We start from the raw sequence: 26,602 nt of genomic DNA on the forward strand, positions 1-26,602 counted from the left end.
TAAATCAGCAGGAATACTGTGAATGTATTGTATGCATCACCTTGATTACACAGTTTTTGTATGATATGAATCAGTATTTCACAAATAGATGCCAGTTGCTTCCAGATGATTCATAATATATACCGAACAAAAATATAAGCACCACATGCAACAATTTCGACGATTTTACTGAGTTACAGTTCGTATAAGGAAATCAGTCAATTGAAATGAATTAATTAGGCCCTACATGAATGGGAATACAGATATGCATCTGTTGGTCACAGATACCTTGAAAGGTAGGGGCGTGGATCAGAATACCAGTTAGTATCTGGTGTGACCACCATTTGTGTCATGCAGCACGACACATCTCCTTTGCATAGTTGAAGCTCGCATCCGCTACAAGACCATGGTGCTTGCCTACGGAGCTGTGAGGGGAACGGCACCTCCGTACCTTCAGGCTCTGATCAGGCCCTACACCCAAACAAGGGCACTGCGTTCATCCACCTCTGGCCTGCTCGCCTCCCTACCTCTGAGGAAGTACAGCTCCCGCTCAGCCCAGTCAAAACTGTTCGCTGCTCTGGCACCCCAATGGTGGAACAAACTCCCCCACGACGCCAGGTCAGCGGAATCAATCACCACCTTCCGGAGACACCTGAAACCCCACCTCTTTAAGGAATACCTAGGATAGGATAAAGTAATCCTTCTAACACCCCCCCCCCCCCCCCCCCTTAAAAGAGTTAGATGCACTATTGTAAAGTGGTTGTTCCACTGGATATCATAAGGTGAATGCACCAATTTGTAAGTCGCTCTGGAGAAGAGCGTCTGCTAAATGACTTAAATGTAAATGCATAGAGTTGATCAGGCTGTTGATTGTGGCCTGTGGAATGTTGTCCCACTCCTCTTCAATGGCTGTGCGAAGTTGCTGGATATTGGCGGGAATTGTAACACACTGTCGTACAAGTCGATCCAAAGCATCCCAAACATGCTCAATGGGTGACATGTCTGGTGAGTATGCAGGCCATTTTCAGCTTCCAGGAATTGTGTACAGATCCTTGCGACATGGGGCCGTGCATTATCATGCTGAAACATGAGGTGATGGCGGCAGATAAAAGGCACAACAATGGTCCTCAGGATGTCGTCATGGTATTTCTGTGTGTTCAAATTGCCATCGATAAAATACAATTGTGTTCGTTGTCCGTAGCTTATGCCTGCCCATACCATAACCCCACCGCCACCATGGGGCACACTGTTCACAACGCTGACATCAGCAAACCGCTCACCCACAGACGCCATACACGCTGGTCTGTTGTGAGGCTGGTTGGACGTACTGCCAAATTCTCTAAAATGACATTTGGAGACGGCTTATGGTAGAGAAATGAGCATTCAATTCTTTGGCAACAGCTTTGGTGGACATTCCTGCAGTCAGCATGCCAATTGCATGCTCCCTCAAAACTTGAGACATTGTGTCATGTGACATAACTACACCTTTTAGAGTGGCCTTTTATTGTCCCCCGTACAAGGTGCACCTGTGTAACGATCATGGCTGTTTAATCAGCTTCTTGATATGCCACACCTGTCAGGTGGATGGATTATCTTGGCAAAGGAGAACTGCTCACTAACAGGGATGTAAACAAATGTGTGCACAAAATGTAGAGAAATAGGCTTTTTGTGCGTATGTAAAATATCTGGGATATTTTATTTCCGCTCATGAAACATGGGACCAAGACTTTACGTGTTGCGTTCCTATTTTTGTTCAGTATACTAGAAAGGATGGGTTTAGTGCATATGGAGGGCATTGTTATCGCACAGCCTTCAAGAAGCAATTTTGAGCACGCAATATGTACTATATAAGCCATATATGCCATTTAGCAGTCAGCGTCAATGCTTTTCTACAATTACTGTCACTGACAATCCATACTTTAAATCAGTATCGAGGATTTTCGACATTTAAATGCCTAGGCTATTATGTGTCAGTCAGTCAAATATAGGTGGTATAATGGTATAATGGTATAATGGTATCTCACTGCTTTGTACTGCGTGACAGTGAAATGTAATAGCTACATAGTCAAAAAATATATTTAGACATGCACATCTTCACACACACACACACACACACACACACACACACACACACACACACACACACACACACAGACACAGACAGACACACACACACACACACACACAGAGACATACAAATACACACAGCCACTCTAATGCAGCCAGCCACCCACCGGCCAGGGATCGATTGGTAGGGGATGATAAATTAACCAACACCTCAACAAAAGACGTTAAGCAGAGAGCCCAATGAACCATGCTGCTTTGTAATTACAACACCAAACGAAAAATTAGGCATGATGTAGCACCGACATGTGTGTTGGGGTGGGGACAGGCAGGATGGGATGATCATACAAGGCCCTGCAGGAGGTGTGCAAGGAGAAGTGGTGGAGGGGCGCCAGCCGAGCTCTAATGAGGACATTGGCTCGCTTCAGAGAATTGGGTGTAATTGAGCTAAAGAAAGCATTCTGTTGTCTCCTGATTGAACACATGCCCCAACGTATTTCTTCAAGGAGCAGCATTGTGTCTTTTGTCCTTTATCTCGCGCTCCCTTTTCTCTCCCTCTCTCTTTCGCTGTCTCCCCCTCTTAAGGCTGACCTTAAGAGGGGGAGACTGGCTTCGGTGACACTGGTTACAGCTCAGAAGAGAGAGGACTGTCTGTTGGGCTAGTTTGATAGGCTGCTTGCTGACTGGCCCTTTGATGAACTCTCTAACAGTTGTTTTCTCTTTCTCTCTCTCTCTCTCTGTGTGTGCGTGCGTGCGTGCATACACCTGCGTGTGTGTTGGCATGTGCATTGGCATACGTGTGTGTGTGTGTGTGTATCTATATCCCCCTAGCAGATTGGCCAGTGGCACTCAGAGCAGGGTCTGTCCATGGAGAGGAAGCTTCCATCAATCAACGTGACAGACACTCTCTTCAACACCACCCTCACCATCACCACTATCCTGGTGAGTGAACCGTCACGGTAACCCACTCCCAATGACACACGTTCCGGACACTCCACTTGGTTTGGAATGGAGAGAGTGGTAGACATTCAAGTGCAGTGGGGTAGTATTCCTCCATACCACACCGTCACACTCAGAATGACATACGCAGGACATGCAAGTGTTCACTCCACGTTTACAATAGAGAGAGTGGTAGATAATAAAGTATCGTGGCGTAGTACTTCACCGGAGTAAATCACGCCACCCTGTCACACCGTCACACTGCAAATGACAGATACTGTATGTGCTGGATCACCCACTTGGTTTAGATATGGAGAGTGGTTGAAAATAAGGTGTAGCGGGGAGGTATTTCCACATGGCACCTAAAACTGTCCTGTCGTTCATGGAGTTGACGTCTCTGCCTTGACGGCGAAAGGCAGGTGGCCCAGCGGTTAAGAGCGTTGGGCCACTAACCGAATCCCCGAGCCGGTAAAAAAAAATCTGTCGACGTGCCCTTGAGCAAGGCACTTAACCCTAATTGCTCCTGAAAGTCGCTCTGGATAAGAGCATCTGCTAAATGACTACAATGTAAATTTTGATTTGCCCCCCCCCCCCGACTCTGAAGGTTTCCTTGATGTAAATACAGTCTCATCCTCTATATACACTCAGGAAGGTGTATTGCTCGTGTGCTTAGTGGGCTGAGTTGTAAAGATACTCTCTGTAAGGCTATACGCTTAGCAATTAAAGATGCCATCCGTGTGGCAGTTGACAGCCTGTTATTTGGCAGCAAACTTCCAGCATGGAGGAACGAGGCTATTGGTCAGGGGAGTAGATGAAGCTCTTCTCCTCTCCTCCCATTTGCACACCCTGCAGGGAGATCCTCGCTCTTTCATTGAGCTAGGCCACGCTGCTTTTCTGCAGGCCACTGAGGACTGTGGGTGTTTTTAGGACGGAAGAACACTGGGGTTCAATATAGCCATTCGTACAACGGATTCTGATTGGCTGAAACAGTGTTCGAGCTACGCTGGGGTTCAATAGAGCCACGCTACTACTGGCTAGCCCAGCTAGCGCTTGCAGCAGTGCTGATTGGGCGCGTGCATTATGGTTAGCCAGAGAAATCCAAATTGTCCTCCCTCCCACCACTACTCGATGAATCAAAAGACAAGCCCAAAGTATCTTGTAAGGAGAGCCCAAATGCCCGCAATGTAATTCGCAATGTCACACTTACTGGTTAAGAGGGAAGTACGAATAAAGTGTGTCTGTGTTAACCGGCGACTTGAGAAAAAGGTCTCATTGAGAATGATTGTGGATTCAGGTGGAATGGTTCGGTTGGTTTCACCGACCGTGGGGGGCTTCTTTAACAAATGAGAAGCTGTTACAACGGTGGCCGCGAGAGAGAGATTGGGGGGGGGGGAGAATTGCAGCGGGCCGATCGAGCTGCTACGTGTTAATTTCGCTAGATATAGAGTCGTCCAGGCGGATTTCAAAAGCCACCGAGGAGCAATTTCGTCGCTATCACAACTCATTCATCACGGCGTGATTGCTGTGTTGTGCTTTTTCTCTTCCGGTGGGGGCGGGCTAGGCTCTACAGTCTTGAGTGGCTGCAGCGTGGAACGGCACCAGGAGGATTCATCCTACACCTGTGGGTCTACCCCTCCTGCAGATTGTTCCAGTACAGTTCCGCATCACTGTCACTGTGGCCTCTGTGCCTCCGAGAGCCGACGCAATACAGCAAACAACCTCCCCCACCCCTCTGGGGTGGGGGGGGGGAATTATCTAATTGATTTTGAGCCTCCACAGATGCCAAACATTACCTTGTAATCTCTCTGTTTGTTACCGATGTTTGGTTTTTCCATTCCTTTGGATGTTAGTGAAAGAAGCTCATAGCTCTTCCGCTGTGCCACCAGGAGAGGTGATATTTCTGAACTCCTGGTTGCTCTGGGAAGATAATAGAGACTCGGCTCTCAGTTGATTTGTTTTAAAGTCATTTTTGATTGGCTGGCTCAGGCCTCTTTAGGAGGGAGAGTGTCACCTTCAGGCTTCAGACCACAGTCACATGGTCAGTGAAGTGTAGTGTAACCCTAGTGTATGGTTGTTCAGGAGGGTCAGGGTTGATTATTCCCATCATCCTCTCTGCTCAGTCGGTGTGAGCAAAGATGGCCGCCTGTCAAGGACGGACCCAAAGCACTGTACCTGATGCAGACCTGGGGTCAAATAGTATTTAAACCTTTAAAGCTGTGGAACCCTTAATGGGTAAACTGACCACGTCCATTTGGGATAGTACAACAACAAAGAAATTACTGCAAACAACGAATACTTTTTCCCCCCCTCAGAGATACAATAGAACATCAGCATACAGGTAACTTCCAAAATAATGGAAACAGTTGAGTAAATGAGAGATAAAAAAAGTATATTGAAAGCAGGTTGTCACGATCGTGTGGAGGAGAGACGGACCAAAACGCAGCATGAGGAAAATAAGCCATCTTCTTTTAATTAAACGAACGAAGATGAACATGAAACGAAAACACTATTACAAACAAACAAAACAACAAATGATCGTGAAGCTAAATAACGCAAGTGCCCAGACAAGCAACAAACGTTAAACAAGACAACTACCCACAAAAGCCTACTGCCTATGGCTACCTTAAATATGGCTCCCAATCAGAGACAAATGAATGACAGCTGTCTCTGATTGAGACCCAATCTAGGCAGCCATAGACATAACTAGACAACCTAACAATACTCTATCCCATACACATACAACACCCATAGACTAACCAAAACACACACAACATACAATGCCCACCCCAACTCACGCCCTGACCAACTAAACATAATCCAAATAACATAAAAATAGGTCAGGAACGTGACATAACCCCCCCCTCAAGGTGCGTACTCCGAACGCACCACCAAAAGTCTAGGGGAGGGTCTGGGTGGGCATCTGTCCACGGTGGTGGCTCCGGCTCTGGACGCTGTCCCCACACCACCATAGTCACTCCCCGCTTCCGTATCCCCCCCCCCCAATGACCACCCTCCAACTAAACCCACCTAACTGAAGGGGCAGCATCGGGATAAGGGGCAGCACCGGGATAAGGGGCAACACCGGGATGAGGGACGACACCGGGATGAGGGACGACAGCTCCGGGCTGAGGGACGGCAGCTCCGGGCTGAGGGACGGCAGCTCCGGGCTGAGGGACGGCAGCTCCGGACTGGCTGGCGGATCCTGGCTGGCTGGCTCTGGCTGGTCATGGCTGGCTGACGGCTCTGGCTGGTCATGGCTGGCTGACGGCTCTGGCTGGTCATGGCTGGCTGACGGCTCTGGCTGGTCATGGCTGGCTGACGGCTCTGGCTGGTCATGGCTGGCTGACGGCTCTGGCTGGTCATGGCTGGCTGAAGGCTCTGGCTGATCCGGTCTGGCGGAAGGCTCTGGCTGATCCGGTCTGGCGGAAGGCTCTGGCTGATCCGGTCTGGCGGAAGGCTCTGGCTGATCCGGTCTGGCGGAAGGCTCTGGCTGATCCGGTCTGGCGGAAGGCTCTGGCTGATCCGGTCTGGCGGAAGGCTCTGGCTGATCCGGTCTGGCGGAAGGCTCTGGCTGATCCGGTCTGGCGGAAGGCTCTGGCTGATCCGGTCTGGCGGAAGGCTCTGGCTGATCCGGTCTGGCGGAAGGCTCTGGCTGATCCGGTCTGGCGGAAGGCTCTGGCTGATCCGGTCTGGCGGAAGGCTCTAGCGGCTCCTGTCTGGCGGACGGCTCTAGCGGCTCCTGTCTGGCGGACGGCTCTGCAGGCTCATGGCAGACGGGCGGCTTTGCAGGCTCATGGCAGACGGGCGGCTTTGCAGGCTCATGGCAGACGGACAGTTCAGACGGCGTATGGCAGACGGGCAGTTCAGACGCCGCTGGGCAGACGGGCAGTTCAGGCGCCGCTGGGCAGACGGGCAGTTCAGGCGCCGCTGGGCAGACGGGCAGTTCAGGCGCCGCTGGGCAGACGGGCAGTTCAGGCGCCGCTGGGCAGACGGGCAGTTCAGGCGCCGCTGGGCAGACGGGCAGTTCAGGCGCCGCTGGGCAGACGGGCAGTTCAGGCGCCGCTGGGCAGACGGGCAGTTCAGGCGCCGCTGGGCAGACGGGCAGTTCAGGCGCCGCTGGGCAGACGGCAGACTCTGGCCGGCTGAGACGCACTGTAGGCCTGGTGCGTGGTACCGGAACTGGAGGTACCGGGCTAAGGACACACACCTCAGGGCGAGTTCGGGGAGAAGGAACAGTGCGTCCAGGGCTCTGGAGACGCACAGGAGGCTTGGTGCGTGGTGCCGGAACTGGAGGCACTGGGCTGGAGACACGCACCATAGGGAGAGTGCGTGGAAGAGGAACAGGGCTCTGGAGATGCACTGGAAGCCTGGTGCGTGGTGTAGGCACTGGTGGTACTGGACTGGGGTGGGAAGGTGGCGCCGGATATACCGGACCGTGAAGGAGGACACGTGCTCTTGAGCACCGAGCCTCCCCAACCTTACCCGGTTGAATGGTCCCCGTAGCCCTGCCAGTGTGGCGAGGTGGAATAGCCCGCACTGGGCTATGCAGGCGAACCGGGGACACCACCTGTAAGGCTGGTGCCATGTACACCGGCCCGAGGAGACGTACTGGAGGCCAGATACGTTGGGCCGGCTTCATGGCATCCGGCTCGATGCCCAACCTAGCCCTCCCAGTGCGGCAAGGTGGAATAGCCCGCACTGGGCTAAGCACGCGTACTGGGGACACCGTGCGCTTTACCGCATAACACGGTGTCTGACCAGTACGACGCCCTCTTACTCCACGGTAAGCCCGGGGAGTTGGCTCAGGTATCCAACCCGGCTTCGCCACACTCCCCTTTAGCCCCCCCCAAGAAATTTTTGGGTGAGCCTCTCGGGCTTCCAGCCTCTCTTACGTGCTGCCTCCTCATACCAGCGCTCCTGGGCTGTGGCTGCCTTCTTCTCCTCCCTCAAGCGGCGATTCACACCAACCTTAGCCCAGGGTCCTTCTCCATTGAAAATTTGCTCCCAACTCCATTCCTCTTCTCTCCATTGCTTTAGTTCCTTCCCTCCTTCCTCAATCCGCTTGGTCCTGTTGTGGTGGGTAGTTCTGTCACGATCGTGTGGAGGAGAGACGGACCAAAACGCAGCATGAGGAAAATAAGCCATCTTCTTTTAATTAAACGAACGAAGATGAACATGAAACGAAAACACTATTACAAACAAACAAAACAACAAATGATCGTGAAGCTAAATAACGCAAGTGCCCAGACAAGCAACAAACGTTAAACAAGACAACTACCCACAAAAGCCTACTGCCTATGGCTACCTTAAATATGTCTCCCAATCAGAGACAAATGAATGACAGCTGTCTCTGATTGAGACCCAATCTAGGCAGCCATAGACATAACTAGACAACCTAACAATACTCTATCCCATACACATACAACACCCATAGACTAACCAAAACACACACAACATACAATGCCCACCCCAACTCACGCCCTGACCAACTAAACATAATCCAAATAACATAAAAATAGGTCAGGAACGTGACACAGGTGCTTCCACACAGGTGTGGTTCCTGGGTTAATTAAGCAATTAACATCCCATCATGCTTAGGGTCATGTATAAAAATGCTGGGCAGGCCATTATTTTGGCTGTCATGGCTATGCCACCATAGGACAACAAGGCCCCCCATCCACAGGGGCACGAGTGGTCACTTAACGATTTAACGATTTAATTATGGTAACGACGTAAACCATAAGCTATGGCCGTCTGTCACCAGATCTCAAACCTATTGAACACTTATGGGAGATTTTGGAGCGGCGCCTGAGGTAGCGTTTTCCACCACCATCAGCAAAACACCAATTTATGGAATTTCTTGTGGAAGAATGGTGTCGCATCCCTCCAATGGAGTTCCAGAAACTTATAGAATCTATGCCACGGTGCATTGAAGCTGTCCTGGCTCGTGGTGACCCAATGCCCTATCAAGACACTTAGTACGTTGGTTTATTTTGGCAGTTAACTGTATGTACTGCAATTTTTTGGGACCAAGATGCACGAAGCTCCCCAACTCTGCTTCGTCAATAAATAAATCAAATAATTACGACCGTGGGGTGAACAGTGTTTCCCCCTACTGCGAATACCATCTCTATGCGTTTGCTTGAGTCTACTCGGAGTCCCAGATGGGCAGGCTTTTGACTTTTGAGACTATATCATTGGTTCCATTGTGCCAGTCAAGCTCAATCAAGCACAGCTAAAGTATTCGAAACAAAGACATGTCCTTGTTACAGAACAACAATACCTGAGAGCGGATGAGACGGTGGCTTTTAGATATACTGTAGGCCTTACTTACATTATTACCTTGTGAGAGAGAAGTGTCATTCAGCAGCGTTGCAATTCTTGACACACTTACCGGTGCGCCTGGCACCTACTACCATACCCTGTTCAAAGGCACTTGCCCATTCACCCTCTGAATGGCACACATACACAATCCATGTCGCAATTGTCTCAAGGCTTAAACATCCTTCTTTAACTTGTCTCCTCCCCTTCTTCTACACTGTTTGAAGTGGATTTAACAAGTGACATCAATACGGGATCATAGCTTTCACCTGGATTCACCTGTTCCCGAGTGGTGCATCGGTCTATGGCACTGTGTCTCAGTGCTTGAGGTGTCACTATAGGCGTCACTACAGACACCCTGGTTTGAATCGAGGCTGTATCACAACCGGCCGTGATTGGGAGTCCCATAGGGAAACCATTGGCGTCGTCCGGATTTGGCCGGTGTAGGCCGACATTGTAAATAAGAATTGGTTCTTAACTGACTTGCCTAGTTAAATAAAGGTTAAATAAATAAATATATAAATAAATAAATGGAAAGAGCAGGTGTTCTTAATGTTTTGTATACTCAGTGTATATTTGAGCTGTCAGTTCGCTATAGGCTCCGGACCTCATAATTGTATTTGCTGGAGGATGGGGGGTATTGCGAGGCTAGGGGTTGTGACTGCTCCTTGAACCAGACCTGGGTTCAAGAAGTATTTGTTTTCTTTCAACAACAACATTTTTTGCATGTTTGATTGAGCATGTCTGGAGTGCCAAATGGATGATGTTTGCGACTTTTGAGACTACTCCATTGTTTCCATTGTGCCAAGGAAGCTCAATCAAGCATAGCTAGTGTTTCAACTATAGTGAATACTATTCGAACCCAGGTATGACTTGGTACACCTTCAATATCGAGAATCGTCTGACTGTCGTGTGCAGTCGATTATTTAGGTTTCTAGGCTCAGCTCGGGGGTGATGTTTCCCACTGGTACAGATCTAGGGTCAGCTTTCCCTCCCCCAATCCGAACCATAACCATTATTGGAGAAAATGCACCTGGCATGGGTAGAGTAAGGTATTGTGGGGGGGGGGGGGGGGGCATGGAACACTGGCAATACTCAGCTGGACACAACCAGACTACTGGCAATGGAGATGAGATGCTGAGATGCTGCATTTCTTCATAGCTTGGAATTCACTATTTCATAGATTTGTCTGTGGTATGTTACAAAAGGTAGATACTATTTTCGTGTGATTTCAATGAATGCTTCTGACATTGGTGTATGTCGGTAGATCGGTAAGCATTCACAAACAGTGAAGATTTATGCAACATTAGGAGTTAGATGTAACAACATTCCAAATTACCTGTCATGTTTTCCACACAGCACATCGAGCGAGAGAGAGCGAGAGAGAAAGAGAGAGAGAGAGAGAGAACAACGTCCGAGAGAACTTTCCCCCCTCTGATAACCAGGTGGTGAATCGCATCTCTGCATGTCTGGCAGACATATCAGTGTGGATGACGGATCACCACCTCAAGCTGAACCTCGGCAAGACGGAGCTGCTCTTCCTCCCGGGGAAGGACTGCCCGTTCCATGATCTCGCCATCACGGTTGACAACTCCATTGTGTCCTCCTCCCAGAGTGCTAAGAACCTTGGCGTGATCCTGGACAACACCCTGTCGTTCTCAACTAACATCAAGGCGGTGACCCGTTCCTGTAGGTTCATGCTCTACAACATTCGCAGAGTACGACCCTGCCTCACGCAGGAAGCGGCGCAGGTCCTAATCCAGGCACTTGTCATCTCCCCTCTGGATTACTGCAACTCGCTGTTGGCTGGGCTCCCTGCCTGTGCCATTAAACCCCTACAACTCATCCAGAATGCCGCAGCCCGTCTGGTGTTCAACTTTCCCAAGTTCTCTCACGTCACCCCGCTCCTCCGCTCTCTCCACTGGCTTCCAGTTGAAGCTCGCATCCGTTACAAGACCATGGTGCTTGCCTACGGAGCTGTGAGGGGAACGGCACCTCCGTACCTTCAGGCTCTGATCAGGCCCTACACCCAAACAAGGGCACTGCGTTCATCCACCTCTGGCCTGCTCGCCTCCCTACCTCTGAGGAAGTACAGTTCCCGCTCAGCCCAGTCAAAACTGTTCGCTGCTCTGGCACCCCAATGGTGGAACAAACTCCCTCACGACGCCAGGTCAGCGGAGTCAATCACCACCTTCCGGAGACACCTGAAACCCCACCTCTTTAAGGAATACCTAGGATAGGATAAAGTAATCCTTCTAACCCCCCCCCCCCCCCTTAAAAGAGTTAGATGCACTATTGTAAAGTGGTTGTTCCACTGGATATCATAAGGTGAATGCACCAATTTGTAAGTCGCTCTGGATAAGAGCGTCTGCTAAATGACTTAAATGTAAATGTAAATGTAACAAACTGTGACTGACACAAAGTTAAGAAAAGCTTTCACTATGTACAGACTCAGTGAGCATGGCGTTGCTAGTGAGAGAGGCCGCCATAGGCAGACCTCCAGCTATGTGCCCACTGACTACAAAATGAGGTGGAAACTGAATTGCACTTCCTAACCTGCTGCCAAATGTCTGACCATATTAGAGGCATATTTCCCTCAAGATTTGCAACCTGTAGCCACAAGGAAACGGCAGCCAGTGGAGCACAAACACCATCGTACTTCAACTATTTGCTTATTGCTACAACACTGTACATAAGACAATAGTATATATTATTTTCAAACTCTTGTGAGTTTAACGTTTACTGTTCATTTTTGATTGTTTATTTCCCTTGTAGAGAGAGAGAGAGCGAGAGAGAGAGAGCGAGAGAGAGAGAGAGAGAGAGAGAGAGAGAGAGAGAGAGAGAGAGAGAGAGAGAGAGAGAGAGAGAGAGAGAGAGAGAGAGAGAGAGAGAGAGAGGGAGAGAGAGAGAGAGAGAGAGAGAGAGAGAGAGAGAGAGAGAGAGAGAGAGAGAGAGAGAGAGAGAGAGAGAGAGAGAGAGAGAGAGAGAGAGAGAGATCCCCCACATTATTGATTAATGTCTGGGTTTTACTCCCATGATTGATGGGTCAGAGCCAGCTCTTAATTACATTTTTCTGCAGGATTTTATTTATTTATTTAACAGGGCGGGTCACCGTTGAGACCAGGGAGCCCTGTGAACATGAACATACACAATAGAATTGACTACAACATCATGTAAAATCACAACAGCAATAAATACAACGCCTTCTAAACTGTCCAACGGGGACCAGCGAGTCGAACTTCAAGGTGGTCTTCAGGCAATTCCGTAGGCTGGGGGCGTAAAAACGAAAAGCATTTTTCCCGAACTCAGTGGAGACCAGCAGTACCTCCAGAACCAGCCAATCTCCAATGAATACATGAGCTGAGGTAGTTAACCAGGTCACCAACTGAGGATGTTCTTCCCCACCTCTATATAGTGTCCTAACAGTGGGGGTTATTGGGGAGATAAATATAGAAGTACTTTGCCTTCCTTTCACACTCATCAATCAACAAGTGAGAGCTAGCTGAGAAATGACGGGCCGCATTTAATTAAGCGGAGCTGCCCACTCCTCTCTGTCGCCGGGGGTGTGGAGACCTATTAATTGAATCCAGAAGGTTTGTTTATTCGTTTCCAAGCTTTCTCCCTTGAAACCCCCGCCGTGTAATGTACAACTGGCCCGTGAAATGCTACTCCTTAATAAGCCCTAGTTTGGGAGGGAAAGGGGAAAGCGTCCGTCCGGCTGCAATGGTTGAGCGCTTCTACCACCAGGCTGCTGCGAGCGATTAAATAATTTGCATTTATATTGTGCTTTCCCGCGTGGCGCCGCATAACCACAGCAGAGGTGTCAACTCTGGGGCAGAAAGGTAACATGCGTGGCTGTTTAATAAGTTAATGAATGGAGAGGATTTGCATTTATAGAGTGTCACTGTGCTCTGACTCTGGGCCCTTCGTTCTTTCTTTCTTTCTGTACTTTTCTTTTTTAACATGCAGTCCAGGAGCTCTCCTGCGCGCATACATTCAAAGCGTCCGCCGGTTTCTCCCTCCATCTAATACTGATGAGTATGCCCACTAAAATACATTCCGTGACCGCGGATATGATGCGGAGAAGGCTAGGAAAACCCCGTTCTATTATCCCTATTGCTATTCTCTTATCGGTGTAACACAAAGTGGTGTGTGCACTGAAAACTCCAGCGAGGGGGTAGAGGACATGGAAGACTAATCAAGTTTAAAATAAACTGGTCCGGTAGTACCACAGGTAGAAGAACTGTTGTTGCCATGGCGACAGGATGGACGGTGGCGGTGTGATGTGTCCTCTTTCAGGTCTCTGGTTTTCCACTTTGTGTCATAATGGAGGGACGCGCACTTCATTCTGTGAGATGAATCCATCTCCCGGTCACCCGTCAACACAAACACCACCCCAATAGAAGTATGACAGAGCAATTGCACTGTTTGCCTTGTGTTCCATCTATATTTCTCTATCTATATCTATATCTATATCTATATTTCGCGTGATTTTTCTCTCTCTCGACTTCAGTATAAAGCTCACTGTTACAGAGGACAGGTTAAAGAGGCTACCTGTTACAAGGCTTGCTTCACTCTGTAAAACCGACATGTTGCGAAGGTGACAAGTCCTCTCCAACAATGTCATTAGTAGGCTCCCACGTAAAAAAAATACTAGAGTTTACTATAGAATTCTGTAGTGAACTGTAGTATACTGTAGAATACTATACACTGTAGTATCCCTCAATCATGTGTAGTACTTAGTATAGAATGTTGTAGGATACTCTAGAATACAAAAGTAAACACTACCAGTATTATCAGCAAAAATATTAGCAAAAACACTGCAGTCCGCAAGAACACACCTTTTTTTTTTACTACAGTAAATATTGCAGTATTACATTTGCATATATCCTGCCCATTCCCCTCCCCCATATCCCAATTTGTGCCACCTGTAAGAAACCTACATATATATTGTGTTCCTGTCACGATCGTCTGAAGAAGTGGACCAACGCGCAAGCGTGGTCAGCGTACATTTCTTTATTTATAATGTCGCCAACAAGAAACAACAAAAACGACCGTGAAGCTGACGAGGGCTATAGTACCACTAACAAAGATAACTTCCCACAATAACAAAAGGGAAAAAGGCTGCCTAAGTATGATTCCCGATCAGAGACAACGATAGACAGCTGTCCCTGATTGAGAACCATACCCGGCCAACACATAGAAACAGAAAAACATAGAAAAACTAGAATGCCCACCCTAGTCACACCCTGGCCTAACCAAAAAAGAGAATAAAAGCCTCTCTATGGCCAGGGCGTGACAGTTCCCTACAGGTTATAGAAAAGAGCAGACACCCCGAACTATCTGTTCCGACCCCAGTCCTACCTACAGGTTATGGAAAATGTACTCTTTCAGCATTTCTCCAGTAGGTTTCTTCAAGGAGAAAGCCCTCCACTTCTATGTCAAAGATAATAAAACAGAAACACTTTACTAAAAACTACAGTAATGTCTACAAAAAACTACAGTTAATAATACAGTATACTGTACTACAGTCCGCAAAAACACTACAGTAAATACTACAGAATACTACAGTCTGCAAAAACACTACAGTAAATCCTACAGTAGACTACAGTCTGCAAAAACACTACAGTAAATACTATAGTATATACTATTATTTTTTACTACAGTATTTATACTATAGTAAACGGTAAATACTTCAGTATACTACAGTAAATACTACATTATTCACTGTAGTGTTTTTGTGGAAACACTACCGTGAATACTACAGTAAAGTCCGCGAAAAAACTTCAGTGAACACTATAGTATTTTTCCATGTGGGCTGCAGCAGTCAAGATTTGATGCATGCTTTATTAAACTATTCTCCAAAAAAGGTAAGCACATTTAGTCTTTTAGCTAGGGTGGCTGGCGTAAAATGTGGATCCCTGATTGGTTGATGAATCTCTCTTAACCCCCCAAATTTAAATCATTGAGCTGCTTACTCAACATTATGAAAAAAACGAATCGTAAATTATGAACAAACAGAGGTGCCAGACAGAGACAGGACAGTGGCAGGTGCCCGAGTGCTTTTGTTCCTCCCCGCCAAGTACGGTGGTAAAATTAATTGATGCATATGTAACCTTAGATATATGCTCATTGGCTCCTATTTAAAACTAATGACCTCTGGTGAGATAGTGTCCACTGTCCAGACAGACAACTTGCTGAAATCAACTTGACCCTACCTGGGGCGGCAGGTAGCCTAGTGGTTAGAGCGTTGGACTAGTAACCGAAAGGTTGCAAGATTGATCCCCGAGCTGACAAGGTAAAAATCTGCCGTTCTGCCCCTGAACAAGGCAGTTAACCCACCGTTCCTAGGCCGTCATTGAAAATAAGAATTTGTTCTTAACTGACTTGCCTTGTTAAATAAAGGTAAAAAAAATTAGAAGTCAAGACTGAGATGATGTTATGCTATGCTACACTAGGTTAGGCTACTGTATATCATTTTTGCGAACTCGGGGGGCTGCCCCAACCGGGACTCGGGTCCACCTTAAACGTTACGCCAAGAGGTCCGAGGTTGCTAGGTATCGGGTTAAGGTCGCCACACTATCATGGCGTTCTACATGTGATCTGTGTCCCTTTGCAGGAGAACCCTTACGTGATGCTGCGACCGAACCACCAGGAGATGGAAGGGAACGAGCGCTATGAGGGCTTCTGTGTGGACATGCTGAAGGAGCTGGCGGACGTCTTGAAGTTCAAGTACCATATCAATCTGGTGGGGGACGGGGTGTACGGGGTATCGGGGACCAACGGTACCTGGACGGGCATGGTGGGAGAGCTCATCTCCAGGGTAAGAGCAACAGCGTCCTATAGTCAACCTTATTAATAGGGCCAGGAGTTTTTCCCGACCACATGACTTGATCAGGAAAACTCTGGGCCCTACCATCACCGTCCATATCCCTACCATTGACCCCCCTCTACCACGTCACAGCATAATGCCACTCGGACTATAGACCAATTCATAAAAATTCAATCAAATGGTATTAATGTAGCCTTTTTTAACAGCAACATGTCACACAGGGCTTTATAGTAATCAGGACTATTTACAGCCAGATCACCCCTAACAAATCCCTTGGTGTGACACAACTCATACTGTCTGTTCGTGACACAATGGAGAGTCTGTCGTCACGGAAAATGTGTACACAACCATTGAGCGCTGTCTCCACAATGCTTGTGTACTTATTTTTTTGTCAGGAAAGCTCTCCGTTGCGTTACAACCGTTATGCCAAATGCGTTGCATCAGTTGTACAACTTTAGTGTGTATGGGGGCCTATATGTGGGTGTTATGTGTGCAGACATACTGTGTCTCCGTGGACTCCAGGGTCAAACGATTCCATCTGATACGTGATAGGCTGAGTGTCTCGTAGTGAAACATGTCCCCAGTGATGTGATCGAGAAAAGTAGTGCCCAAAGCAATTGATTGATTTTTTCACATTCAGAGCATTCTGCAGTAAGGGGATGTAACCATGCAGAGATGTGATGAGGAGAAAGAGGAGAAAGAGGAGAAAGAGAAGAGTAGGAGAAGTAGTAGGAGTAGCGTAGGGGAGGAGGAGGAGGAGAACAAGGATGTAGAGGAGGAGCAGGATGAAAAAGGCTGTTAATTAGTCCAGATAATGCCCGATCCAGACGACACAGAATCTTGAGTCGCGTGTCCCAAATGGCACCCTACTCTCTTCATCGTGCACTACTTTTGACCAGGGCTCGGGTCAAATAGGGGGCCACTTGGGAAGCGGCCGTGGCTGTGTTCCGTTCACCCTTCCCACTCGGACATAGCTCATCTGTCCTAATGAATCTCCATTAGCCCCAGCCACCCTTGAGCGGACACACACAGCACAGAAATGCCTTTAAAAGGGCCCAGCTAACCAGGAGCTGGTGATGCAAAGCCATTAAGGAAATAAAGAAAGGATTGCCTGCTCTTATTATTGTATCAATTTGTCCCCCTGCAAGTTGTTTCTGGTTTGGTAACCTTGAGGAGGTCTCCACTCTGTCTAATTGCGCCTCACACGATACTGCTACGGAGTGCCGGAGTACCGAGGAACGTCGGAGAGGGTGAAGGTCGAGGCGAGACAGAGCGGGAAGGTGTGGGATCACTGGGTCCCTGCCTCTGAGCGCCACTCTCTGGAAAGACCTTCAAAATGGAAAGGACTAGAGAAGAAAAAGACTAGAGAAGAGGAGGAGGAGAGGGAGGAAGAGAGGGCGAGAGAAGAGAGGTTGTACTGCAGCTAGCCTATAGTGGCTGACAGGGTTAACACAGAAAAGTAGAGCGAACGCTGAGAGAAGAGAATGTATGGCCCAGCTTTCCACAAGCTTCCTATGCAAGGCTACAGTCTGCTAGCTGGGGACGGGGGCTTTACTTTAAGCAGCCATAGAGACGGAGACAAAGCCCTAGCGGGAAGATGAAATGCCACGTACAATGGGGAACCTCTAACTCAATGCATTATTCAGCAGCTGTAGGGACGGCTTAGATTTTCTTTTCCTATCTCTTTTTTTTCTGGGGCACAATCTTATGATTGAGCGAAAGTGGAAACAAGTGTGGTGGCATGGGGAAAGAATACAACGATGCATTATTTAAGAGCTGACTTCATACAGTTTGTTTTCTCTATCTCTGTCTCTCTCTTTCTCCCCCCAGAATACTTTGAATAGCTGTTAGAGTCCAGTAATCAATATTAATATTCAATAGGTGCATCAATATTTCAGCAGCCGCTACGGTTTCACGTTTCTTTTTCAGAAGAGGTGTGACTTCTTTCTGTTGTGGATTTCTTTTGCCTAGATACTTTTTGTTGTTGCGTTGGGGCTTGCTGGGGGTTGGCTAAATGCCTGGTTTTGCTTGTTCATTCAGAGCTGTTGTCAGTGAAAACACTGTAGAACAACCACTAAAAAGCCTTCCGGACTTTGTTCACCACCGTGTGAACACATGGAGCTCTGTTTTCGCTGTTCAAGTTATTCTGGACAGGACTGGCCAACTCCTTCACGGGCGTGTACTCAAACAGACTGAAGCTGTGAAAAGCCTTCCCCTGCACCCCCCCTCTCTCTCAGTCTCTCTCTCTCTCTCTCGGTTCTCAACTGCTGCTCTCAGATCAAGGCAAAGGCATTATGATAGGCAGAGTCCTCATAGGACCACCTACTGTACATTGAAAAGTGTATGATACCCACTTGACAGGGTACATTAAAACATAACAAGACCCTACAGCTATACTACTGTCTATACTGTGTCTCAAACAAAGTTAATATTCTTGATTGGTCCACATTTGTTTGCTAGTTAATTTATTTTGTGTGTCAAGGTGCACTGTGACCATAATGGCATGGCCCTAACTGATGATGGGTGTGCTATCAGAGCAAAATATTTCCACAGATTCTTTTGGACAGAGCCTTCTAGCCAAGTTAACAGGGGGCACACTCACTTGGCCCGACAATCAGAAAAGGGGCTGATGGGTAAAACAAACAAAAAAATAGGGTCATGAATGCTGACGGCCGGATCCAGCACTGTAGGCAGGCAGGCTCTCCTCTCATTTAGAGTTGAGCTCTGACAATCCTCTTATTTTCCAACTGCGAAAGACAAAGAGCAGCATAGGGTTGCACTGGGTCCCAGGAGAGATGAAAATCCCTTGCAGATGCACTTTGTAGCGTCGGATGATTAGTGGGATTGAGCAGCCACCGCCACAGCTCTACCATGCCCAGTAGCACTGACTGACCGGCTGGCAGGCTGGCTCGGCCTGGCTGGCTGGCTGGCTGGGCCGGCTGGCTGGCTGTCTGGCTCGGCCTGGCTGACTGGCTGGCTCGGCCTGGCTGGCTGGCTGGCTGACTGGCTGCTGTGTCAAGTGATTTGTCATAACAATCTGCCCTTCGCCTGCTTGCAAAAACATTGCACTCTGTGTGTCTCAAATGGCACCCTATTCCCTGTATAGTACACACATTTTTACCAAAGCCCTATTTGTCCTGCTCAGAAGCAGTGCACTACATACTAAATAGGGTGTCATTTGGGACGCAGACCCTCCCCTTTGTTCTACACTCTGTTCTCCCTGGTGTCCTGCGTGAGTCAGGTCTTGGACACAAAGCCAATGGTGGATTATGCTACATACTGCTGGCAGACTATGCATCACGGACAACAATGGCAGCACAGTAGGTGTGGAATTACGCTAGTCGCCTACTTACTACTTACTTTCCATGCATTTCCACCACCACAACCCAACTTTTGCTACTGTAGATTTACATATCTGTGCATATCTGAATGGTTGGTGTGGTGTATGTGTGTGTGTGTCTGTGTGTGGGTGCGTGCGTGCGTGTCTATTCCAGAAAGCGGATCTGGCCGTAGCGGGGCTCACCATCACCGCAGAGAGGGAGAAGGTCATCGATTTCTCCAAGCCTTTTATGACCCTTGGAATCAGCATCATGTACCGTGTGCACTTGGTAAGACTAACCTCTGACCTCTCCGACCCCTACAAACAGCTTGCGCCGACCCCACACCCCAGGCACCACGGGAGTCAGTGGACCGTGGCTAATGACCTAGCGGCCAATCATCAGCCTCGGTCTGGGTGCCGGTTCAGCCCCTCTCCTCCTCTCACTACATCCCTCTCCTCTCTCTACCTCCGCCAGAGTAACAGATGGTGTGCTCTGCTCCGTGATATGCTGGTGTGAATCGACCTTTCATTCCCAATCTCACTTCTCCTCTTATTTTGAATGGGATCTAATTCGCACCAATAACAGCCCTGAGCCCTGCGTATAGAACAAGACCCAGGCAACAGTTGTGGAAATCCAATACGGCTGTCTCTATGTTTTAACACCCGCCAACCATTAATCAAAGCCCTTCCCCCAATATCCAAGGTGACACGCTGGTATCTCCTCTGGCCACCGGGCCGGATGAAGCCGCTTTGGACCGGGCGGTGGCGTGTAAAAACATTAATATGGCGTCCCAGTAGGGTATTTACTCACAGCCGCCCCTGTCACCCCATCTGCGTCCCTCCCCTTTTCCTTGGTGCTAATAGGTGTAGCTGCCAGGAGAGAGGCTCCATTGGGCCAACAGTTGGTCAAATGAATCGATAGCAGCAGGTGCACAGTAAGTGGGCTGCCGTATCACCTCTGCGGCGGGTTGCTGCTACTGCTGACGTGTTGGAACATGCTCACATGCGAGCTGACGCGGCGTGGAGGAGGAGAGGGGAAGCCCACACACACCGCAGTGCAAGATTGACACACACACACACACACACACACTCCTACTGCCCTAACAATGCAGGCACAGACAGACAGAGAGGGGGAAGGATAGAGGGATGAAGACCATGTGTAAGGTAACTGGCAGAGAGAGATGCGGAGCCTCCACTGCTTAAGATCAGGAGTGACGGGCGGAAGAGACTAACTACAAAGTGTGAGGGTCTGCTGCACTGATCTCTCTGTCTATCTGTCTGTCTGGAGTCTTTACACAGTACCTGTCCCCGGTGTCTCCTTCTTCTTCTCTCTTCATCTCTCTACCCAGGACTCCCTCCCTCCCAGCGCCCCTTGGCAATCTCTTAGGTCTCACACAGAGCTACAAGGCTCCAGCTCCACCATTCAATATTCGAATTTCTGTGACTGCACTTGTTTGGGTTTAATCTACTAGCTATTGATCTCTGACGCAGGGATTTCTACAAGGGACCCTGCTGCTTATGTCAGACTTTAATTGAAATTCTCAGTGTCATGTTTTGTCTTTGATCATGTCTTGTCCCTGTGCTTCCCTCTGCTGGTCTTATTAGGTTCTTTCTCTTTCTCTCTCTCTATCGTTCCGTTCATGCTCCCAGCTGTTTCTCATTCTCCCTACGACCTCATTTACTCTTTCACACCTGTCCCCTATTTTGCCCTCTGATTAGAGTCCCTATTTCTCCCTCTGTTTTCCGCTCCTGTCCTTGTCGGATTCTTGTTTGATGTTTGCAGTTCCTGTGTCTTGTTCCGCCCTGTCGTGTTCTTTTGCCTTCTTCAGATGCTGCGTGTGAGCAGGTGTCTATGTCAGCTACGGCCTGTGCCTTCCTGAAGCGACCTGCAGTCTGTGGTCGCGTCTCCAGTCGTTCCTCTCTATTGACGAGAGGATTTCAGTTTCCTGTTTTGGATTTCCATTGATTTATATCCAGGAGTATCATTATTTGTTTTATACTGGAATAAAGACTCTGTTACTATTACGTCGCTTTTGGGTCCTCATTCATCGGCATAACAGAAGAATCCGACCAAGAATGGACCCAGCGACTACGGATTCTCTCAACACTGCCGTCGAGTTCCAGGGAGCTATGCTCGGCAGACACGAGCAGGAATTGTTTGCTGCTCGTCATGCCGTTGAGACCCTGGCCGCTCAGGTCTCCGATCTCTCTGGACAGTTTCAGAGTCTTCGTCTCGTGCCACCAGCTACTTCCTGGTCTTCCGAGTCTCCGGAACCTAGGGTTAATAACCCACCATGTTACTCTGGGCAGCCCACTGAGTGTCGCTCCTTTCTCACCCAGTGTGATATTGTGTTCTCTCTCCAGCCCAACACGTACTCAAGAGAGAGAGCTCGGATCGCTTACGTCATATCACTCCTTACTGGTCGGGCTCGGGAGTGGGGCACAGCTATCTGGGAGGCAAGGGCTGAGTGTTCTAACGATTATCAGAACTTTAAAGAGGAGATGATACGGGTTTTTGATCGTTCAGTTTTTGGGAAGGAGGCTTCCAGGGCCCTGGCTTCCCTATGTCAAGGTGATCGATCCATAACGGATTACTCTATAGAGTTTCGCACTCTTGCTGCCTCCAGTGACTGGAACGAGCCGGCGTTGCTCGCTCGTTTTCTGGAGGGACTTCACGCTGAGGTTAAGGATGAGATTCTCTCCCGGGAGGTTCCTTCCAGCGTGGACTCTTTGATTGCACTCGCCATCCGCATAGAACGACGGATAGATCTTCGTCATCGAGCTCGTGGAAGAGAGCTCGCGTTAACGGTGCTTCCCCTCTCCGCATCTCAACCATCTCCTCCCACCGGCTCAGAGACTGAGCCCATGCAGCTGGGAGGTATTCGCATCTCGACTAAGGAGAGGGAACGGAGAATCACCAACCGCCTTTGCCTCTATTGCGGTTCTGCTGGACATTTTGTCATGTCATGTCCAGTAAAAGCCAGAGCTCATCAGTAAGCGGAGGGCTACTGGTGAGCGCTACTACTCAGGTCTCTCCATCAAGATCCTGTACTACCTTGTCGGTCCATCTACGCTGGACCGGTTCGGCTGCTTCCTGCAGTGCCTTGATAGACTCAGGGGCTGAGGGTTGTTTTATGGACGAAGCATGGGCTCGGAAACATGACATTCCTCTCAGACAGTTAGGGAAGCCCACGCCCATGTTCGCCTTAGATGGTAGTCTTCTCCCCAGTATCAGATGTGAGACACTACCTTTAACCCTCACAGTATCTGGTAACCACAGTGAGACCATTTCCTTTTTGATTTTTCGTTCACCTTTTACACCTGTTGTTTTGGGTCATCCCTGGCTAGTATGTCATAATCCTTCTATTAATTGGTCTAGTAATTCTATTCTATCCTGGAACGTTTCTTGTCATGTGAAGTGTTTAATGTCTGCTATCCCTCCTGTGTCTTCTGTCCCCTCTACTCAGGAGGAACCTGGTGATTTGACAGGAGTGCCGGAGGAATATCATGATCTGCGCACGGTCTTCAGTCGGTCCAGAGCCAGCTCCCTTCCTCCTCACCGGTCGTATGATTGTTGTATTGATCTCCTTCCGGGGACCACTCCCCCTCGGGGTAGACTATACTCTCTGTCGGCTCCCGAACGTAAGGCTCTCGAGGATTATCTGTCTGTTTCTCTCGACGCCGGTACCGTGGTGCCTTCTTCCTCTCCCGCCGGAGCGGGATTTTTCTTTGTTAAGAAGAAGGACGGTACTCTGCGCCCCTGCGTGGATTATCGAGGGCTGAATGACATAACGGTTAAGAATCGTTATCCGCTTCCCCTTATGTCGTCAGCCTTCGAGATTTTGCAGGGAGCCAGGTGCTTTACTAAGTTGGACCTTCGTAACGCTTACCATCTCGTACGCATCAGAGAGGGGGACGAGTGGAAAACGGCGTTTAACACTCCGTTAGGGCATTTTGAATACCGCGTTCTGCCGTTCGGTCTCGCTAATGCTCCAGCTGTCTTTCAGGCATTAGTTAATGATGTACTGAGAGACATGCTGAACATTTTTGTTTTCGTTTACCTTGACGATATCCTGATTTTTTCACCGTCACTCGAGATTCATGTTCAGCACGTTCGACGTGTACTCCAGCGCCTTTTAGAGAATTGTCTCTACGTGAAGGCTGAGAAGTGCGCCTTTCATGTCTCCTCTGTCACTTTTCTCGGTTCTGTTATTTCCGCTGAAGGCATTCAGATGGATCCCGCTAAGGTCCAGGCTGTCAGCGATTGGCCCGTCCCTAAGTCACGTGTCGAGTTGCAGCGTTTTCTCGGTTTCGCTAATTTCTATCGGCGTTTCATTCGTAATTTCGGTCAAGTGGCTGCCCCTCTCACCGCTCTGACTTCTGTCAAGACTTGCTTTAAGTGGTCCGGTTCCGCCCAGGGAGCTTTTGATCTCCTCAAGAAGCGTTTTACATCCGCTCCTATCCTTGTTACTCCTGACGTCACTAAACAATTCATTGTCGAGGTTGACGCTTCAGAGGTGGGCGTGGGAGCCATTCTGTCTCAGCGCTTCCAGTCTGACGATAAGGTCCATCCTTGCGCTTACTTTTCTCATCGCCTGTCGCCATCGGAACGCAACTATGATGTGGGTAACCGCGAACTGCTCGCCATCCGCTTAGCCTTAGGCGAATGGCGACAGTGGTTGGAGGGGGCGACCGTTCCTTTTGTCGTTTGGACTGACCATAAGAACCTTGAGTACATCCGTTCGGCCAAACGACTTAATGCACGTCAAGCTCGTTGGGCGTTGTTTTTCGCTCGTTTCGAGTTCGTGATTTCCTATCGTCCGGGAAATAAGAACACCAAGCCTGATGCCTTATCCCGTCTCTTTAGTTCTTCTGTGGCTTCTACCGACCCCGAGGGGATTCTCCCTGAAGGGCGTGTTGTCGGGTTGACTGTCTGGGGAATTGAGAGACAGGTAAAGCAAGCACTCACTCACACTGCGTCGCCGCGCGCTTGTCCTAGTAACCTTCTGTTCGTTCCTGTCTCTACTCGTCTGGCTGTTCTTCAGTGGGCTCACTCTGCCAAGTTAGCTGGCCACCCCGGCGTTCGGGGTACGCTTGCTTCTATTCGCCAGCGGTTTTGGTGGCCTACTCAGGAGCGGGACACGCGTCGTTTCGTGGCTGCTTGTTCGGACTGCGCGCAGACTAAGTCAGGTAACTCTCCTCCTGCCGGTCGTCTCAGACCGCTTCCCATTCCTTCTCGACCATGGTCTCACATCGCCTTAGACTTTATTACCGGTCTGCCTTCGTCTGCGGGGAAGACTGTGATTCTTACGGTTATCGATAGGTTCTCTAAGGCGGCACATTTCATTCCCCTCGCTAAGCTTCCTTCCGCTAAGGAGACGGCACAAATCATCATTGAGAATGTGTTCAGAATTCATGGCCTCCCGTTAGACGCCGTTTCAGACAGAGGTCCGCAATTCACGTCACAGTTTTGGAGGGAGTTCTGTCGTTTGATTGGTGCTTCCGTCAGTCTCTCTTCCGGGTTTCATCCCCAGTCTAACGGTCAAGCAGAAAGGGCCAATCAGTCGATTGGTCGCATTTTACGCAGCCTTTCGTTTCGAAACCCTGCGTCTTGGGCAGAACAGCTCCCCTGGGCTGAGTACGCTCACAACTCGCTTCCTTCGTCTGCTACCGGGCTGTCCCCGTTTCAGAGTAGTCTTGGCTACCAGCCTCCTCTGTTTTCGTCCCAGCTCGCCGAGTCCAGCGTTCCCTCCGCTCAGGCTTTTGTCCAACGTTGTGAGCGCACCTGGAGGAGGGTCAGGTCTGCACTTTGCCGTTACAGGGCGCAGACTGTGAGAGCCGCCAATAAGCGTAGGATTAAGAGTCCTAGGTATTGTCGCGGTCAGAGAGTGTGGCTTTCCACTCGTAACCTTCCCCTTACGACAGCTTCTCGCAAGTTGACTCCGCGGTTCATTGGTCCGTTCCGTGTCTCTCAGGTCGTCAATCCTGTCGCTGTGCGACTGCTTCTTCCGCAACATCTTCGTCGCGTCCACCCTGTCTTCCATGTCTCCTGTGTCAAGCCTTTTCTTCGCGCCCCCGTTCGTCTCCCCTCCCCCCCCCCCGTCCTTGTCGAGGGCGCTCCTATTTACAAGGTACGGAAGATCATGGACATGCGTTCTCGGGGACGTGGTCACCAGTACTTAGTGGATTGGGAGGGTTACGGTCCTGAGGAGAGGAGTTGGGTTCCATCTCGGGACGTGCTGGACCGTTCGTTGATCGATGATTTCCTTCGTTGCCGCCAGGGTTCCTCCTCGAGTGCGCCAGGAGGCGCTCGGTGAGTGGGGGGGTACTGTCATGTTTTGTCTTTGATCATGTCTTGTCCCTGTGCTTCCCTCTGCTGGTCTTATTAGGTTCTTTCTCTTTCTCTCTCTCTATCGTTCCGTTCATGCTCCCAGCTGTTTCTCATTCTCCCTACGACCTCATTTACTCTTTCACACCTGTCCCCTATTTTGCCCTCTGATTAGAGTCCCTATTTCTCCCTCTGTTTTCCGCTCCTGTCCTTGTCGGATTCTTGTTTGATGTTTGCAGTTCCTGTGTCTTGTTCCGCCCTGTCGTGTTCTTTTGCCTTCTTCAGATGCTGCGTGTGAGCAGGTGTCTATGTCAGCTACGGCCTGTGCCTTCCTGAAGCGACCTGCAGTCTGTGGTCGCGTCTCCAGTCGTTCCTCTCTATTGACGAGAGGATTTCAGTTTCCTGTTTTGGATTTCCATTGATTTATATCCAGGAGTATCATTATTTGTTTTATACTGGAATAAAGACTCTGTTACTATTACGTCGCTTTTGGGTCCTCATTCATCGGCATAACACTCAGCCTGATCAATAACAATGGGGAGAATGGATTAAAATAGAGATGCCTGTCGATTTCTTAATGACCTGCTGCATGGTCGTAGAATAGGCTTGCTACCAGGGCCGAATTACTGAACAGGCATGCAGGGCATGTGCCCCTGGAAGTAGATCCCGGTCCCGTGTGGCTCAGTTGGTACAGCATGGCGCTTGCAACGCCAGGGTTGTGGGTTCATTCCCCACGGGGGGACCAGGATGAATATGTATGAACTTTCCAATTTGTAAGTCGCTCTGGATAAGAGCGTCTGTTAAATGACTTAAATGTAAA

At 49.2% G+C, this 26,602-nt stretch overlaps 1 protein-coding gene and 1 non-coding gene across 2 annotated transcripts in view; both read left to right on the forward strand.

Annotated features, from left to right (window-relative positions):
* Positions 1 to 26,602, forward strand: part of grik4 (glutamate receptor, ionotropic, kainate 4) — a 477,591-nt gene that overhangs the window by 435,092 nt on the left and 15,897 nt on the right. Inside the window, exons 12-14 of the mRNA XM_071356615.1 lie at positions 2,878 to 2,985; positions 15,923 to 16,126; positions 19,630 to 19,743. Coding sequence (XP_071212716.1) covers positions 2,878 to 2,985; positions 15,923 to 16,126; positions 19,630 to 19,743 — 426 coding nt within the window. The remainder of the gene's footprint in view (positions 1 to 2,877; positions 2,986 to 15,922; positions 16,127 to 19,629; positions 19,744 to 26,602) is intronic.
* On the forward strand, positions 14,682 to 14,734 carry LOC139548670 (U7 small nuclear RNA). The gene has a single exon (XR_011669758.1). It is a non-coding gene; the product is annotated as a U7 small nuclear RNA (small nuclear RNA).

The sequence above is a fragment of the Salvelinus alpinus genome, chromosome 21 (assembly GCF_045679555.1).
Source record: "Salvelinus alpinus chromosome 21, SLU_Salpinus.1, whole genome shotgun sequence".
NCBI classification, from domain to species: domain Eukaryota; kingdom Metazoa; phylum Chordata; class Actinopteri; order Salmoniformes; family Salmonidae; genus Salvelinus; species Salvelinus alpinus.